The 17,535-nt window shown below is 46.0% G+C and overlaps 1 protein-coding gene across 1 annotated transcript; it reads left to right on the top strand.

Annotated features, from left to right (window-relative positions):
- Positions 1-13,533: 13,533 nt before the first annotated feature.
- Positions 13,534-17,268, top strand: LOC122458335 (cytochrome P450 4F22-like). Its single transcript, XM_043506434.1, has 3 exons — positions 13,534-13,624; positions 16,588-16,681; positions 17,012-17,268. Exons 1-3 carry the CDS (start codon positions 13,534-13,536, stop codon positions 17,214-17,216), a joined length of 390 nt encoding a protein of 129 aa, XP_043362369.1. The 3' UTR covers positions 17,217-17,268.
- Positions 17,269-17,535: the final 267 nt, after the last annotated feature.

The raw sequence follows: 17,535 nt of genomic DNA, 5'->3' as shown, positions 1-17,535 counted from the left end.
GTGCAGGAATGCAGGTCAGAACTCCTGTAAAGAGTCAGTAAGCAATCTAGTTAGATATGTGTTAGATTCTGTTTTGTTTAAATGACTGATAAAATAAGTTGTGCTGAATGGAATGTATATTTCGGTTTTTGTGTCTTTTTGTAATTTAAGGTTTTGCCTAGAGGGATTCTCTATTTTTTTAATCTAATTACCCTGTAAGGTATTTACCATCCTGATTTTATAGAGTTGATTCTTTTACTTTTTCTTCAATTAAAATTATTCTTTTAAGAACCTGATTGCTTTTTCATTTTTCTTAAGATCCAAGGTTTGGATCTGTGTTCACCTATGCAAATTGGTGAAGATTTTTATCAAGCCTTCACTAAGAAAGGTGGTGTAGGGTTTGGGAGGATTTTGGGGGGAAAGACGTTTCCAAGCGGGCTCTTTCCCGGTTATATTTGTTAGATGCTTGGTGGTGGCAGCAATAAAGTCCAGGGGCAAAAGGTAAAATAGTTTGGACCTTGGGGAAGTTTTAACCTAAGCTGGTAAAAATAAGCTTAGGGGTTTTTTCATGCAGGTCCCCATATCTGTACCCTAGAGTTCAGAATGGAGAAGGAACCTTGACAGAAGTCTCCTGCTCTATTCTCTAGATCAGTGGTGTTCAACCAGGGATACTTGTGTACCCCTGAGGGTCTGCAGAGGTCTTCCAGGGGGTAGATCAACTCATCTAGATGTTTGCCTAGTTTTACAGCAGACTACAAAGAAAGCACTTGCAAAGTTACTAACTTAAATTTCATACAATGGCTTCTTTAGACTACTCTATCTACGGCACACTGAAATGCAAGTACAATATTTATATTCCAGTTGATTTATTTTTTAATTATATGGTAAAAATGAGAAAATAAGCAGTCTTTTTTCAGGAATAATGTGCTATGACACTTTTATAATTTTATGCCTGATTTTGTAAGCAAGTACTTTTTTAAGAGCGGTGAAATTTGGGGTACACAAGACAAATCAGACTCCTGAAAGGGGGACACTAACCTGGAAAGGTTGAGAACCACTGCTCTAAATCAGAGGTTTCATAATTGTCATCCATAGAACACTGGTAGTCTACTTAAAGCGGGTTGGTTAGCCACATGTTGCTTGCAACACCTCCTCATTTCCAGCTATTAACCTAGAATAAAAAACAGCTAAAAATACCTTCAGTGCTTTTCCATGCAAGCAATTGACGTAGTTCCCACACATTGTGCATGGGAAGGGCGCTCAAGCCCTGAGACATCAGACGATAAAAATCATTTGAGAGAACCCCAACTCCACATTGTGCTCCTCTCTGCTTAACTGCAGGCATCACGTAGAACGCATACATTAGGGGACAATGCTAGCTGACCAGAGCAGACACTCCAGCGGGGCTGCTGCCCCTGCTTTAGAGGGAGAAGAAGTTTGAGAGAACCCCCGGGCTCCTCTACCTTCAGGCGGCCGATGAACCCAGAAATCTTAACCTTGCTCATTGCAGCCCCAAACTCCTGAAGCACATTCAAGGTGAGGTTCAAGTGGCTCTCAGCACAGAGTGCGAGGATGGAAATGACTCCCTGTCACCCAAGAAAAATACTGGTTAGGATCGAACCAGGTGTCTGATAGATCCCACGAGTCCATTCCTTTCACCTGAAGTGCTGTAAAGTGCCAGTCAGGCCTGAGACACATGGGGAGCGGGGGCTGAGTGAAATAGCAATGAAGAGGATAGGAAGCAAAATGGCACCTGTCCCAGGCCAACTCAGAGCTGAGCCCCACAGGGAGCATTCAGGAATTACTTGGTAAAATGGGGAGAGGGACAGAGGCCTCACCTGTCTCTCGGGGACTTCCATATAACCTGTTGTCTTCAGAAGTGTATGAATCTGTGATTTCACATGGACCAGGTCCTCACAAGCTGCTAAGGACGTTCCTAGCGCCTTATGCTGGAAACTCAAAAAAAAAGAGACCAGCCCTGAGATATCAGTAACACAACGTGCCTGTCAGTACAGACCCAGCTCAGCAACACTCAGAAACGAACAAGATAGCCAAGTCCAAGCACCCATGCTGCAGAAACATCCCATCATCTAGCCCAGCCAGAGAACCAACAATGCAGTACAGACAAGCAGCCTGTCCAAGCAAATATTGGTAGGGCAGGGGGGCAAGAGAGCAGTGAACAAGTACAAACACATTTTGTATGCAGAATAAAATATAAAGTAATGAAGCCTTGAGAGAAGCCTTATGCAGCCCTCCAGTCAGAATTTCAAGGGAAAGTAACTAGAAACTAAGCCTTAACAGAGAACAAACCTTCTCTTTGGAGGGGCTGGCATAGCCAGCCATCTGCTGGCTCAACTCAAGGGACATCTGGCTGCTCCAGGCAGTGTCATCTATCATCTCCAGAGATGTTCTTAGGAACTGAGTGTAAAACAGGAGTTAAAGCAAATGGTTAATTGCAAGAATTTTGGGGTTTGGGGTTTTGTTTGTTTGTTTTTTGTTTCCTTGTTCTGTTGTAAATGGACAGTGAATTGGAGAATGAGATGGAGCCAAGATACCTGAGCACTGAGGAGTGATTGGCCAGTGGATGGAGGATGGTCTAGTCAACTTTGAACAAAGGGCCCTGGACTATGAAGGACCAGGCACCTTCTCTGAAATGCTATGGACCCTTTATGACACCTCCCGAGGATACCCAGGGTTGTGAGGGACCTCACCACCACCTGCCCTTAGTACGAGGAAGCTTTTTCTGTGCCTGTCAAGTGTCAGCTCCCGACTCTGCCAGTCACAGGAAACACAAGCACACCCTTCTCACCCCATCCAGGCTCCACTGTCCTTCTACAGATAAGCCATCGGTACACTCCAACCGCCCAGCCCTCTGTGCATCCCCAAAATGTCCAGCCCGTTCCACTGGACACTCACAGAATTCAGAGGTTTGCTACACACCACCTTACCAGTTTCACCTCAGCATCACCACTCCATTTCACACACTTAGATACGTTGATAGCGAAAACAAGTAGAGTTTAATTCACAAAGATCAGAGACTTGAGAAGCAGCAAGAAAAATTAATGTAAACAAATGGTTACATAAAAATAAAATCCTAACACACTTCTAAAGCTTCAACTTAAATAACCAGTCCCCTGTCTCACAAGGGATAGCTCCCCCAAATGCATTAGCATGCTGGTTTTCTGGTTAAGTTTTGTGCTGTTCCCAGTGGTAATACACAGGTATTTATAACTAGAGCTGATTGAACAATAGTAAATCCATTTTCACAAAACAAGTGGGATTTTTTTGTTTTCTTGATTTTTTTCAACACACATATGAAAGGTGAAAAAACAAAAACAAAACCCCCCAAAAAATCAACTTCAGTTTCAGAAAACTAAACATTTTCTATTTGTGTTTGGGTTGTTTTGTTTTTTGTAAAACAAAAAACAAAACACAAAAAACACACACAAAAAACGACACATATACTGAAAAATTTGAAAATGTCCCATGCAAATAAAAAAGGCCATTTTTCATTGAACAAAAGTTGCAATGAAATAGCTTGACCAGCTCTGCATATAATGAATAATTTATCATTAATTTTTTCCCCAGCTGATACATTTGGAGTGGGGAGGGAGGACTGTGACAATACATCTGAAAGCCATCCTGTACCTGAAGCAGCATGTGCTCCCACCGTGCATGGTCCAGGGAATTCTCTGTATTTCCTATAAATCAGGAGGCAAAACAATAATGTCACCTAGATTAGCAAGAAGAGTTGTATCAGGTATCTCCTTTGCAATCAGTTCTTCTAAAACTCCTGGTTTGCCAAGCTGTAACATACCTGGGCTTTCAAGGCTAAATAGGACTGTACCTATTGAGTTCTGGAATAGTCAACCAGCTCATGTCGTATTCGGACCCAGGAAGTGGGTGGGCGAAGCCCGTCCACTGCTAAAGGATCCCGCCCCAGCCTAAGAGGGGGGTCCACAGGACCTGGAAAGCCAAATAATTACAGGGGACAACTAATGAACAACAGGGACAGGAGTGCGGTTAAAGGGTCAAACAAAGGGAACCGGACGGGGACACCGAGCAGAGAACCCCGGACAGTGCCCACTGCTCCTCGAAGGCATGAAGGGAGTCAGCGGATGCCACCCAGAGGAACTCTGCCAGGTGGTGTGAACAGAAGGAGGATCGGAAATAGGCCCCACAGTCACAGGAGACTCCACCGGCCAACCTCCTCACCCTGGTTTTATAGATGGCTACTTTAGCCAGGGCCAGGAGGAGGTTAACCAGGAGGGCCCATGACTTTGTGGGGCCACGGACAGGGAGTGCATAGATAAGAAGGTGAGGGGAAAAGTGCAACCAAAATCTTAACAAAATATTCGTGAGGAGCCGGAATAGGGGCTGCAGCCTGGCACACTCTAGGTAGACGTGCGCCAGGGTTTCCCTCACGCCGCAAAAGGGGCAGGTGTCCGGGATTGGGGTGAACTGCGCCAAGTACATGCCCGTGCTCACGGTCCCGTGAAGGAGCCACCAACTGATATTCCCGGTGGGTCTTGGGACCAAGGTGGAATAGAGGCGGGTCCACCGGGGCTCCTCACCCTCTAGGTGTGGCAGGAGGTCCCGCCAATTTGTGTCAGGGCGGGACGCGAGGGTGAGGACGTGAAGGGTGTGGAGCACGAGCGTGTATAGATGTTTCCTTGGCGCGGTCTGGAAATGGACTGGCTGCAGCTCATGTAGCCGGCTCACAGTGAAGGGGCAGGGGGGCTGGTCGGGTCCATGGAGCAGGGTCCCGATGAAAAGGTCCAGAGGGCCTGGCGTGGAGGGTGGGCGGGGCACACCCTCCCTTAGGATCCAGTCGAGGTAAACCCGAGCAGCAGGCGGCAAAGTGGCCCTCACCTCCTGAACTACGCGCAGGGGAGTACGAGGTCTGGAGAGCCCCATGCGCTGAGCGAGCGTCAGGGGATCCAGCCAGTCTCTCCTAGGAGCAGGGAAGCCCTAGGCTGGCAACTCCCCAGGCTGTCAGGCCTGGTCCAAGGCCCATAGGGGTACTGGGTTGCAGGGAAAGGCAGCAGACCCAAACCCCCTCGCCTGTGATGTCTGCCCCAGGGTGCAGGGGCTTGATGATGACGGGCAGTAGCCCAGACTGAGGCAAGGTGGGGATTAGAGAGTTGGGCGTTCCCCAGAGAGGGGAGACCCATAGAGACTGAGGGGGTACTTCCAGGGGGCAGCACCCTGGATAAAAAGGGCACTGGGGTCTGGGAGGGACACGGGCCTGCAGAGGGTGCTCTGTGCTGGAAAGAGCTAATTCCCAGATGGCCAGCAGGAGGCACTGCAGGGGTGAGTTGTTGCGCCATCACAGGGACCTGCGCCAACCTTCTTTGTTAGACCAACAGAAAGTATCTTGTTTCAGAGTAGCAGCCGTGTCAGTCTGTATCCGCAAAAAGAAAAGGAGGACTTGTGGCACCTTAGAGACTAATGAATTTATTTGAGCATAAGCTTTCGTGAGCTACAGCTCACTTCATCGGATATTATGTACCCTGCTAGTATTTTCATTCAGGATCAGTCAACCCACCAATAGTGTGAGATGCTGAGCACTCCCAATTCCTCTTGACTTTAATGGGAGCTGAGGGTGCTCAGCACATCAGAAGACTGGGTTTAATATGAATACAAACTTTTCCTGAAGAATAAGAGATTCTGGACTTGATCCTAACTTGATGTAAATCGGTGTAGTTTCACTGAAGTCAATGGAATTATACTGCTTTACATCAGCTGAGAATCTGGCCCTGTTTCTGAGTGTCCAGCTCTAACCTAGCCTTCTTTAATGTCGGCACAATGTAGTACTCAGGACTCTATACAGCCACAGTAAGGAGGGAACATACAGCTCATTTTTTTAAAATCTTTTTTTGAATATCAAACCCACTTGAACATTGTGGGGTTCAACGTTCATGAGAAACATATCAGGTTTGTGCTGCACTTTGGGTCTGTCCTACTCCACAGAGGCTAGACTGGCAAAGCTACGTCATTGGAGCTCTGCTGGCATAACCCCATTGTGTACACACAGCCTACACTGATTGAAGGGTTTTTTTTGATGGAGGTCAATAGTCATACCACTGTAAAATTGGTGAAAGACATTATTAGGCCCACAATACCTAGATTCTCCCTAGGGCACCCAGTTGCCCAACCTAGCTTTTATGGCTCAAGTTTTCTTACAGAAAGAAAAACTCTGGGTTTTTTTTAATTGAATCACCCTTGAAAGCAAACATGGAATTTAATTTTCAGAAAAAGTCAGTTTGCAAAATCAGACTCTATATGTAACCCCAAAATCCTTCACTAACCTCCAGCTTCATGCGTATTGACCTTCCCAAATAATAACCTAGCAAAGGTGTGGGGGAAACTGCTGTAAAATTTCCATTCAGCTGAAACCTTCCTGACCTGATTCTGCCCTGATTGAATTGGCCTCAGTGGTTCACAGTTATCCAGATGAAGGAAAAGTGTGGGCCTAGAAGCCCAATTTCAATTCCCCACTGTTCCCATGTACTGCAACAGGAATGGCACAACACACGTCAATACGAAGCTGCATTTTCTGGCTTCCCTTCTAGGCTCCATGGACCACACTCCTCGTAACTAGCATTTTACCTTCAATGAACTGCAGCAGAGATGGGATCTTTACTACCCACATCTCACCCACTGCTGCATGGATAGTTTGGTGCAGGGCCTTTAGTAACTGCAAGGCAGCAAATCTGTGTCCTCTTTCATAAGTGATTCATAGTTACTAAGGTCAGAAGGGACCATTCTGATCATCTAGTCTGACCTCCTGCACAGCGCAGGCCACAGAATCTCACCCACCCACTCCTATGAAAAACCTCACCCATTGTGATGAGGCTACTACTTGTCAATGAGAGAGAAAGAACAGGCTAAGTTTTGTCAGCACAATACCAGTTTGTTCCTGAAGGAGGGAATAGTTCAGAGACTCTCATTGTGGAGACCATCCAATAGAGTTGTTGCTTCTACTGCAGTGCCTTCCTGAAGAAGAAAGCATTCTCGCTAGTTAGGAGGATGCAGAACAGTGTGTCTCAGGAGAGGGTGGAGAGAGACAGACCGGATGAAGTGAGCTGTAGCTCATGAAAGCTTATGCTCAAATAAATTTGTTAGTCTCTAAGGTGCCACAAGTACTCCTTTTCTTTTTTCAGAATTTTCAATGACTCATCAGAGCTTTGAGAAGCATAGATAACTCTGTTAAATGGAAATACCCAGTGTGAGATTCTGGTCTCTGTTACACTAGTGTAAATCCGGAGTAACACCAATAAAGTCAGTGGAGTTACCTTGACTTTACACCAATATAACAGATCAGATTCTGGCTCTATTCATTCAGTCCAGCTGTCCAGGAGTCAAAACTCCCACTGAAGTCAAGGGGAGCAATCAGCATGCAAGAATGGTAGGACCGAGTCCTAAGTGTTAAGAACTCTCCTTACCAGTTTGCTGGTGGACACACTGAACGCACTGAAAACATATGCTACCATATCCCATGCTGCACAATTCTCCACACTTCCTGAACTGAGCAGCATCGTGATGAAATGAAGAGCTGCCTTCCTCATCTGCAAGGGTAGAGAGTTCTTGTTATCCCTTCTGCCTGAAATAGGAGATAGGATATGAGAGTCCTTATGCTTTTGATTTTGTCTCCTTGGATTAGAAACATGGATACATTTAACACAGGGCAGGAGAATGACATGCCTTCTCTATTCTGCAGTCTCTCATCTGGATCTGAATGAAAGCTCCACCCAGATATCCATTCATCCCATAACACTGAAAAAAAAACTGAAATAGTTCACTGTTCCACACACAATCTTACTGTAGCATTCTGATCACTGAGAGTGGATTTCACTGCTTTCACAATCAGAAACTTTTTAACTTTTGTCTCAGCCACTGAAAGATAAGGAGAGGTGTACAGTACTTCTTTGTTCCACACACACTCACTTTCCACATTGGAATTAATCCTGGATTTCAAAGGGCCCTATTTAAGAATTTAAGAATAGTACCAAGCTTCTCTCATCTACAGAATCAGTGGGGAAAACATAGGACCAGATTCTGGTCTTAGTTGCACCAGTGTAAATCTAAAGGTTTCAGAGTAGCAGCCGTGTTAGTCTGTATTCGCAAAAAGAAAAGGAGTACTTGTGGCACCTTAGAGACTAACAAATTTATTAGAGCAAATGCAAATGCATTTGCAAATGCATCCGATGAAGTGAGCTGTAGCTCACGAAAGCTTATGCTCTAATAAATTTGTTAGTCTCTAAGGTGCCACAAGTACTCCTTTTCTTTTTGTAAATCTAAAGTAATTCCATTTCTATAAATACTGCCATCATACTACCATGATGGAAATATTATAAAAGAGTTAGATAGACTGAGGTCACTGAAGTTAATCTGTGTTTACACCAGTATAACAGAACTCAGAATCTAGTCTACAGTGTATAATACTTATGATTCTCAAGTCAGGAGTATTATTCTATTTTTATCTGATTATTGTTAACATGCATTAGCCTGCAGTTAACTTCTGTATTTGAAGTTGAAAAAGACCTTGAAAAATATCTTGGGCTACATTCAGCACTTAGTTGAACCTGTTGATTTCTGTGTGGCCATATGGGGGTAACTTAGGGCAGCATTTGGTGCCTTAGTGGATCTCCAAACCACTGGTGACTGTGTGTTCTAGAGTCTCTGTGCCCCAGTTGCAGAGGCGATGAGTCTGTTGCAGCCTTGCTGTGCCTACAAAGGCTTGGTTCTTTAGCCCAATCTATAGTAGCTCAAGCTTTTAGCTCTAGATGTCCTCAACTCAACCCTCAGCATGTCGGCCAACAGGGCAGCTGGCACAGTTGTTCCTGTATAACTTACAGTCAGCACCAACAATAGCTCTCAGGAGATCTAAAGACGCCACACAAACAGCCTCATGCTCAATCTCCAGCTGCTCCTGTAGAAATGCTAGCAGTTCATCGGGAGAAGAACGAGCTGCAAGGGAAGAAATCACGTCCTCACTGACAGCAGAACTCTTATTCTTACCATACCTTTACAAAGGTAAGGAAGTTACAAGGAAACCACTGTGTAACTCAGAGTCTCTTCCCCTTACCTAGCAGAAGTATATAATGGAACAGCTCTTTGTGATTTTCTTTGCTGAGTTGCTTAGCTTGAGAACAGATCTGTAGGAAGAAGAGAAATGGTCAAAGAAAAACTAATCAGAAGCAATTGAAAAGAAAAATGTTCAATTAATTTCTAAGCTTCCACTGCCTACTTGTCCAAATAGCGGTCTGAACCCCAGAGAGATGGTACTGCATGCGCAGCAAAAATCAAACACAATGACCAATACATTAGATAAGAGAAGCTAAAAAGTTTTGAGCAGCAGAGCTGACCTAATCAAGACACAGCCACAGTTTTTACTATACAACTCTGACTCCCCCCAATAATCGGCTTACGGTGAAATTTCTTTACAAACTGAGCTGGATATTAGCTAAGAAAATGAGACCGCTCCCTGCTTACTCTTGAGCCTGCAGAAATCAGTAAGGCATGAGGAGGTCCACAGGCTCTGCACTATCATTCGATCGATTTTTTTATTGTTAATATGCTTCAGATCTGCTGTGCCTAAGCTCAAGGAATCCAAGCAAAACCACCCCTCACCTCGTTGTGCAGAGCACTGCAGATGGCTTGAAACTTCCCTTTAGGTAGAGGGATCTTATATTCACCAGAGACCTCCAAGACCTGGCTCAGACTCTGCAACAGAGGGCAAAAGTCAGATGGTGGGCACACAAAGGAGCCATATGTAGAGACTGAAGCAGATTCAGGGGATTCCTAGATTCCAAGGCCGGACCAGATTCTTGCCATCATTTAGTCTGACGTCCGGTATAACACAGGCCATAGACCTTGCCCAGAATAATTCCCAGAGCAGAGCTTTTAGAAAAACATACCAATCCCGATTTTAAAATGATCAGAATCCGCCTCGGCCCTTGGTAAATGGTTCTAATGGTTAATTATCTCACCATTAAAAATGTACGCCGTATTTCCAGTCTGAATGTGTCTAGCTTCAGTTTCTAGCCATTGGATCAAGTGACACTTTTCTCTGCTAGACTGTAGAGCCCACTATATAATAGGAGTCCCTCATGTAAGATATTATAGACTGTAATTAAGTCACCCTGTCATAGGATAGGTCCACCCCGTCAGGGTGGTATCAGGTTGTGGAGGAATTGAAGTAGATCTGGAGCGGCCCAACTGGCCTAGTCTTCCTAGCCACCACAGCAGTCCTGGCTCCTAGGGCAGCATCGCCTAATGGTCAGGATCAGTGCAGCAGCCCTTGGGTGAGGGTCCGCGGCCCAACAGCCTGAGTCACTCGGGCTGCCCTTCTAGGGATGGCAGTGCGGCCTAGTGGCCAAAGTCAATAGACCCACCCTTGGCAGTAGGGCAATGCGGCCAAGTGGCCAGAGTCGATAGAACCACCTTTTGTGGCAGGGAAGTGTTGCCTAGTGGCCAGCCCTTCTCCACGGGGTCCTACCTATTCCACAGGGTCTCAGCCCAGGGCCCTGTCTTGCCGCAGGGGTATCTGCCACCAACTCAGCAGCATCCTTCCAAAGCATGCCGAGTCAAAGCCCGCTACCTCAACTGGATCAATGCTTAGTCCAGCTAGGCTACTTCCCACCCATTCTTCCGCAGCTGGGAGTCTCAGGGATTCTGGGGTCTCTCCTCCATCTCTGGCATTGGGTGGCTGGGGGTCAGTTGCAGCCACAGTCCGGCTGGCCTCTGAATCCTGGAGCACTGGCAGTCTCTCTGCAGGAACCTGCAATGCACCTCTTCTCCCTTCGGCAGTCATCCCAGTCTGAGCTGAGCGGCTCTCTTTTGTACCCTGGGTCAAGCTGAAGCATGCCCAGCAGAGATGAGGAGGCATGGCCTCCTCGGCCCACAAAATATGATTAACCCCTGCTGAACCAATGCGGGGTTCCCAGCTAAACCCCATCACACACCTGTTTACTTTCTGTTTCTTAAACTAAAGAGATTTAGTTCCTTGATTCTACCGCTGTAAGGCATGTTTTCTAATCCTTTCATCACTGTGGCTCTTCTGTCAATATCCTCTCCAATTTATCAACACCCTTTTTGAATTGTGGGCACTAGAACCGGACACAGGATTCCAAAAGTCGTCAGACAAGTGCCAGATTTAGAGGTAAAATAACCACTGTTCTCCTACTTGAGATTCCCCTTTTTATGCATCCCAGCTTTAGCTTTTTTGGCCACAGCATGAGTTCATGTTCAGCTGATTATTCCCCATCACCCCCAAAATCTTTTTCAGAGTCACTGCTTCCCACCACAGCATCCCCCATCATGTATGTGTGGCCTAAATCCCTTGTGCCTAGATGCATCCATTTACGTTCAGCCCTATTTAAAGGCATATTGTTTGTTTGCGCCCAGTTTGCTAAGTGATCTAAAATCAGCTCCATTATTTACTACTCCCCCATTTTTATCTCATCTGCCAACTTTATCAGTGATGATTTTATGTCCTCTGCCAGGTTATTGATAAAAAACGATGAAAATCTAATTCCTTCCTGCATCTAAACACTTTTCTTCTTTGCTGCTTGAAGCTTCCAGAATGTCTCCTATTCCATTTACATATTTTACTATGTTTACGCAGTTGTGTAGTGCCCTGATGCTATCAAACAAGTCCATGATGCATTGGTTCCCTCCAAATCATGGGTATTTCAACCCCCAAAGTGACCACATACTCTGTACTAGAAAGCTTCAACCAACATAGATGGTGAGTAAATATCACTACCACAAAGTTATAGCTGCCTTGTGACTTCGTTTACAACTGTGTAGCCCCACTGAAGACAGAATATGGCCCCTTACTTCTTGCGCATGTGGTACTGAGGGTAGATGAAATAGAGAGACAAAGTGAGTGAGACAATATCTTCAACTAGATTATCTCACCCACGTTGTCGCTCTAATATCTTGGGACCAACATGGCTACAACAGCACTGCATAGAACAGTAGATGAAATAGACAGGCAATGATTTTATATCGATCTAGTTAGCATCCAAAGCAATGACCCTCAAGCCTCCTTATTATTAATTTTCAACCATTGACAGTTAGCTTGGTACTGACCAGAGACAACATATGGCAGCCCCTGCTCTGAAGAGCTTATGATCTGAAAGAGAGACACAGAGTTGACAGGATGTATTGGGAAATCACAAGGAGGGAGTATCTTGTTGGGGAGTCTGGGAGTTTAGGCTTACAATCCCTTTGCACCTCGCTGTGATTTTCCAGGAGGGCTCTCTTGGGTCCAGCACCACTTACCATTCAGCCTTCACAAAGGAAACTGCAATTATTCTGAAGGCAAAAGCATTACAGACAAAGTATATAAAGGACAGTAAAAGAATCTACACACATACTAAAAGCTTACCAGAAGTTACTCCCAAATTCAACACAGCACTCTGTTGGCGGTCAGTCTTTCAAACCCCACAACTCATTGTGCCCCCTTAGTTATAAGTTCATGTCAGTTTTTAGATCAGGAACCAGACCACAGCTGGACAGTTCAGCTGTTTCTTTATACACCTTGGGCCTTTGAGCTCCGCTTTTCAGAACCAGGTCATCACTAGTCAGTTACCATTTGCTCAGGGCATAGCTTCAAAAGGCTGGGATTTTGCATATCTGAGGTGGTGTAATTTACATGAAGCACTGTCTGGCACATTTCAATATAGTCATTTGAACTCCTCACTCCTCCCAGGTCTCACATCTGTCACACAGTATACCTCCCTTTTGTAAACAGCTCTATGAGGGAAGTGCGTGTCATCTTTGAGTAATAATCATAGCATTTCCATTTTATATCTTAAGTTATTTGATAACTTTACTGATGCCACGTGATGTCATACTGGAAAGTCTGATAACACTGTACCTATTTATTATATAACCTGCCATCTCTTCGCTGTCTGCCCTACTTAAAATATTGTACTTCTTTTAAGCAAAGAAGTACTGAACGATTGAAAGCTGTGAAGAACATCACAGAGGAAAATGGTGAAATCGTTTAGAGATGGCAGCGGTGAGAAATTGCTCAAAAGTGACTCAGAGGAAACTGTTGAGGGAAGTATGCACAAGCAAGAACTCAAAAAACTTATCACCAGGATGCAGACTCAAACAGCACAAAAGATAATGAAATGTGGGAAGGCAGTGGGATCAGAATATGCAGCAATCAAGGCATTTCAAGCATTAGGCCGTGAGGGAGTTGTGATGATTAACTTTTTCCATATAATACTCCAAACTGGAAAAATGCCCAAGTGGAGGAAGACCACACTGGTTTCTATCTTCAAGCTTAAAGGTGCTGTGCCAGAATGTAATTACCAGCCCATCACGTTAATGAGTCTCTCAGTGAAATGGTTGGAAAGAATTACCATGAAAAGACTTTGTGAGGAACTGGAGCACCAAGCCACCAACAACCAATTTGGGTTTATTCTAGGAAGGTCAGCAATGGCTGAGTCTGAATATTGCAGAAGTACAGAGAGAAATACAAGGAATTGCAGGTAGTGAGAAGGCTTATGACAAAGTTCTTAAAGAACCAATATGGGGTATCTGCAGCAGTCATTCAATCTGCCAGAGACAAACGTTCGTACTATCATGGGCATGTACAAGGACAGCACAATGGTAGTGAGAAGTATCTGTGGCTACCGCGAATCACTCTCAGTGATGAGTCAAGCCCTTTCTGTCTTGACGTTGTAATGACACGAGGGGATTACGAGAGAGGCTCCAGCCTTTTCACCAATGACATTATGCTGTGTTATGAAGACAAACATGCACTGGAAAGGGATCTCCAGGGCTGGAGGGCTGCGTTAGGAGCAAATGGGTCACAATTCAGGTGACCAAAGACAGAATATATGTTTCATTGAGTGGGACAATGAGACACTAGTAATACTAGATGCTATAAAGTTAAAATCTGCAACAATTCAGATACCTTGGTTCAGTGTTGAGCTGTGATGGGAATGTGAATGAGGATGTTAGGAGTCTCATGAAAAGTGCTTGGTGCAAATGGAGGGAGTTGATGGGACTATATCCAATAAACTAAAGAGGAAGGTGTATAAAATAATGCTCAAGCCAACCATGACATATGGGTCGGAATGCTGGCCAATGAGGAAGAGAGAAGAACTACGCACTGTTGAAATGAGAATGCTCATGTAAATATGCTGAAGGACCTCAACCCTGTATGATTCAGGGTGTGTTCAGGAACGTCAGGGTGAATACGCTGTCATTATCCGAAGAAGAGGAGGTAGCCCCTCTCTCTGAAAAAGTGGGAGGAGGTGGCCCCTCTCCTCAGGACGCGGGGCAGTGACATTTGGAGGAGAAGAGGGAGACTGTTTAGGGACAGAGGTAGGGGGGAGCCTGAGAGAGGAGGCGGAGAGAAAGAGAGAGTCTGGGAGTAAATGGAGAGAAACAGTGAAGGGGAGGGAGCAGCCAAAGGAATGGAGGGAAACCGGGACTGAGTGGAGAGGCTGAGAATGGGCAGGACACACAGATATGCAGGAGAGGAGAGGGTCCCTTCTGTTTAAAGCTGGTTGGTCAAGTTAGTCCAAGCTAGATGGTGTGTTCCTGATCAGCTGTTCCTATACATTCCTGAGCACTGGATCCAGTTGTCTCCTGTCATTGATTCATGTGGTCCCAGACAACCAGAACAAGAGAACCAAAGGTCCTTCAGATCCCGTGGGTCTGGCCTAATGTGCACCCCCACAAGCAAGCAACACTGGAGTCAAATCCATCTCTTTGGAAAGTCATGGGAGGCCTTTGAAGTTTGAAGTTCAAACACTAATTTGAGATTAGGGAAGGTGAACAACAATCCTCAGCTGGAGATCAAAGGATTGCAGAAGTCTGAGGTGGGGGACCAGGTCTGGGTGTTGGAAGGATTCGGGGATCTCACCTGGAGTTTGACCAAAGAGTCAGAGAGAGACAGACCGAGGTTGAACCAAGGGTTTTATTACAGCTTGGCTGGGCTCTGAGCGAACAGGAATGGACTAAACTCTAAACTTCAATTCTCTATGCTAATCTGAAGACTTCTCATGTTTGGTTCCAGTTGACTAAAGCCATGTCTATATGTATGCCACTACACCGATACAGCTGCGTCACATCTGGTGAAGACGCTCTATGCCGATGGGAGACAGCTCTCCCATTGGCGTAAAAAATCCATCTTGCAAGTTGGCGGGCGAAGTTCTTATGTCGGTGTAATTTATATTGTTCATGGGGTGGTTTATTCACACCCCGAGTGACATAAATTATGCTGACATAATGCTGAAGGTCGCACTCCCATTCACACTGGGCAGGGCTGGGTCACTGGCTCTGGCCTGTCTCTGAGTGCTGGAAGAAGGAGAACCAGTGAGCAACTCACTCTTGGGGAGCCTGATGCACAAGCTGCACCTGGAGAACGGCCACCTTTTCTCCCCCCTTGGCTCAGGGACCCCAGTCCCATGCCCCCCCCTCAATCCCCTCACTGTGGGCTGTGCTTGCTGCTCAAGGCCCATAACCCACACTGCTTCTGTGACATTATTAACATGAACTGTGACCGTATAGATCATTGTTGCAACCAAAGTCCTATAGTTGCATCAAATCTTGTACAAAGGAAGTCAAGAAGGTTGTAATTTGCTATTATGATTATGCTGTCTGTATGTGTGTATCATTTATGTATTTTAAGTTATGAATATTGGCTATGTACATGAATCTCAATGTGTTTGATTCTAAGTAGCACCAGTGAAGCATTTGGCCAGTTTATTGAGAAGGGACTCTTCAGATTAAGTGCCCAGTCAAGAAACACTTAACTGACAATGGACCTTGGGACGCTCCAATCCACATATAAGAAGTCTTCCTGGAAACGTTCAAAGAAGCATGTGAGCAATATCTGCTCTACCTGTAAAGAGCTGAATCATGCATGGACATGTGACTTGCCCATGTGACTCCAAACTCCACATTGCTGTGATTTTTCCACAGTAAGGACAAAGGGGTCTTTTCACTTGGCAGAGGATATAAAAGGCCACGGAATCCCCTCCATTTTGTCTTCAATCCTGCTTCTGACCTCTGGAGGAACTTTGCTACAAACTGAAGCTCCGAACAAAGGACTGAATGACGCATCCAAATCTGCGGATGTACTCCAAAGACTTGATTTGAGCCTGCAATTTATTCCACCATTGCTCTAAACCTGAACCAAGAACTTTGCCATTACTGTATGTAATTGATTCCATTTAACCATTTTTTTAGCTCTCATCTATATTTCTTTCTTTTTATGAATAAACCTTTAGATTTTAGATTCTGAAGGATTGGCAACAAAGTGCTTTGTGGGTAAGATCTGATTTGTATATTGACCTGGGCCTGGGGCTTGGTCCTTTGGGATTGGAAGAACCCTTTGTCTTTTACTGGGATATTGATTTTTCATAACCATTCATCACCATAAGAAGTGGTGCTGGTGGTGATACAAGGAATTGGAGTATCTGAGGGAAATGCTTGTATGACTTCTGGTTAGCCAGTGGGGTAAAACCAAAGTCCTCTCTGTTTGGCTGGTTTGGTGTGCAAAGGAACCCCAGCCTTGGGCCGTGACTGCCCTCCTTGAAGCAATTTGTCCTGAATTGATACTCTCAGTAGGTTCCCGCCAGAGGCCGCATCATTACAGCTTCGACCCAGAGAACTCCAAGAACCAGCCCCCACTGGCCTTCATGCCCTTCTCTGCTGGACCCAGGTAACCTGCCTGCCGGGCTCAGAGCCCCTCGCCGCACGAACTTCCCCCTCCCCCACTCCTAGCTGCCCACCAGCAAGCGGCTCCCTGTTGGCACCCTGGCCTTGAAGCATTGTGGGATACACAGGAGGTGGCCTCTGGTCAGTGCTGGGGTCAGCTGTTATTGCTGAGGATCTGTTCCTTCTCCCCGGGGGGGGAGCTCCCCCCAACATCTGTCTGTCCCTGCAGGCAGTGGGTTCTGGGGTGTCTGTCCCTGCTCCCCCATCCCTGCCCTCACATGGAGTGTGGTTTCCAGGCGCAGAGCCCCAGCTGACACAACTGGCTTTCTCGCAGGAACTGCATCGGGCAGAACTTTGCCATAACAGAGATGAAGGTGGTGCTGGCGCTGACCCTGCTGCGCTTCGCCCTGCGGCTGGATGAGAGCAGGCCTGTGCGGCGCAAGCCTGAGCTGATCCTGCGCAGCGAGAATGGGCTGTGGCTGCACCTGGAGCCGCTGGGGCCCAGCCGTGAGAGTCGGCCTCCCGCACCGCCCTCCTAGGGCCGTGCACTCCCACCCGCTGCAAGGATCCAGCCTGCTCTGCACAGCTCAGGGACCTAGAGGTCAGGGGCCTGTTTAGATGAGTGGGTGGAGGGCCTGGGGGCATCTACTCTGCAAACCCAACCTGCTGCCTCCGGTCACTCTGGATAATTGGGGCAGGAGGCATAGAAGTGCCTTTGTTTCCATGTAGTCAGCACAGGAACATCCAGCAATAAAAGTTTTTTCTTGTACAATGTTGTATCTGCAAAATCGCCAATTCCCCCCCTAGACTGTCCCTGGGCCTTAAGTAGAAGGCAAGAAATGCCCATAATGCACTTGT

This window comes from Dermochelys coriacea, chromosome 20 (assembly GCF_009764565.3).
Source record: "Dermochelys coriacea isolate rDerCor1 chromosome 20, rDerCor1.pri.v4, whole genome shotgun sequence".
In the NCBI taxonomy this organism is placed as follows: domain Eukaryota; kingdom Metazoa; phylum Chordata; order Testudines; family Dermochelyidae; genus Dermochelys; species Dermochelys coriacea.
This window is presented reverse-complemented; position numbering and strand designations above follow the sequence as displayed.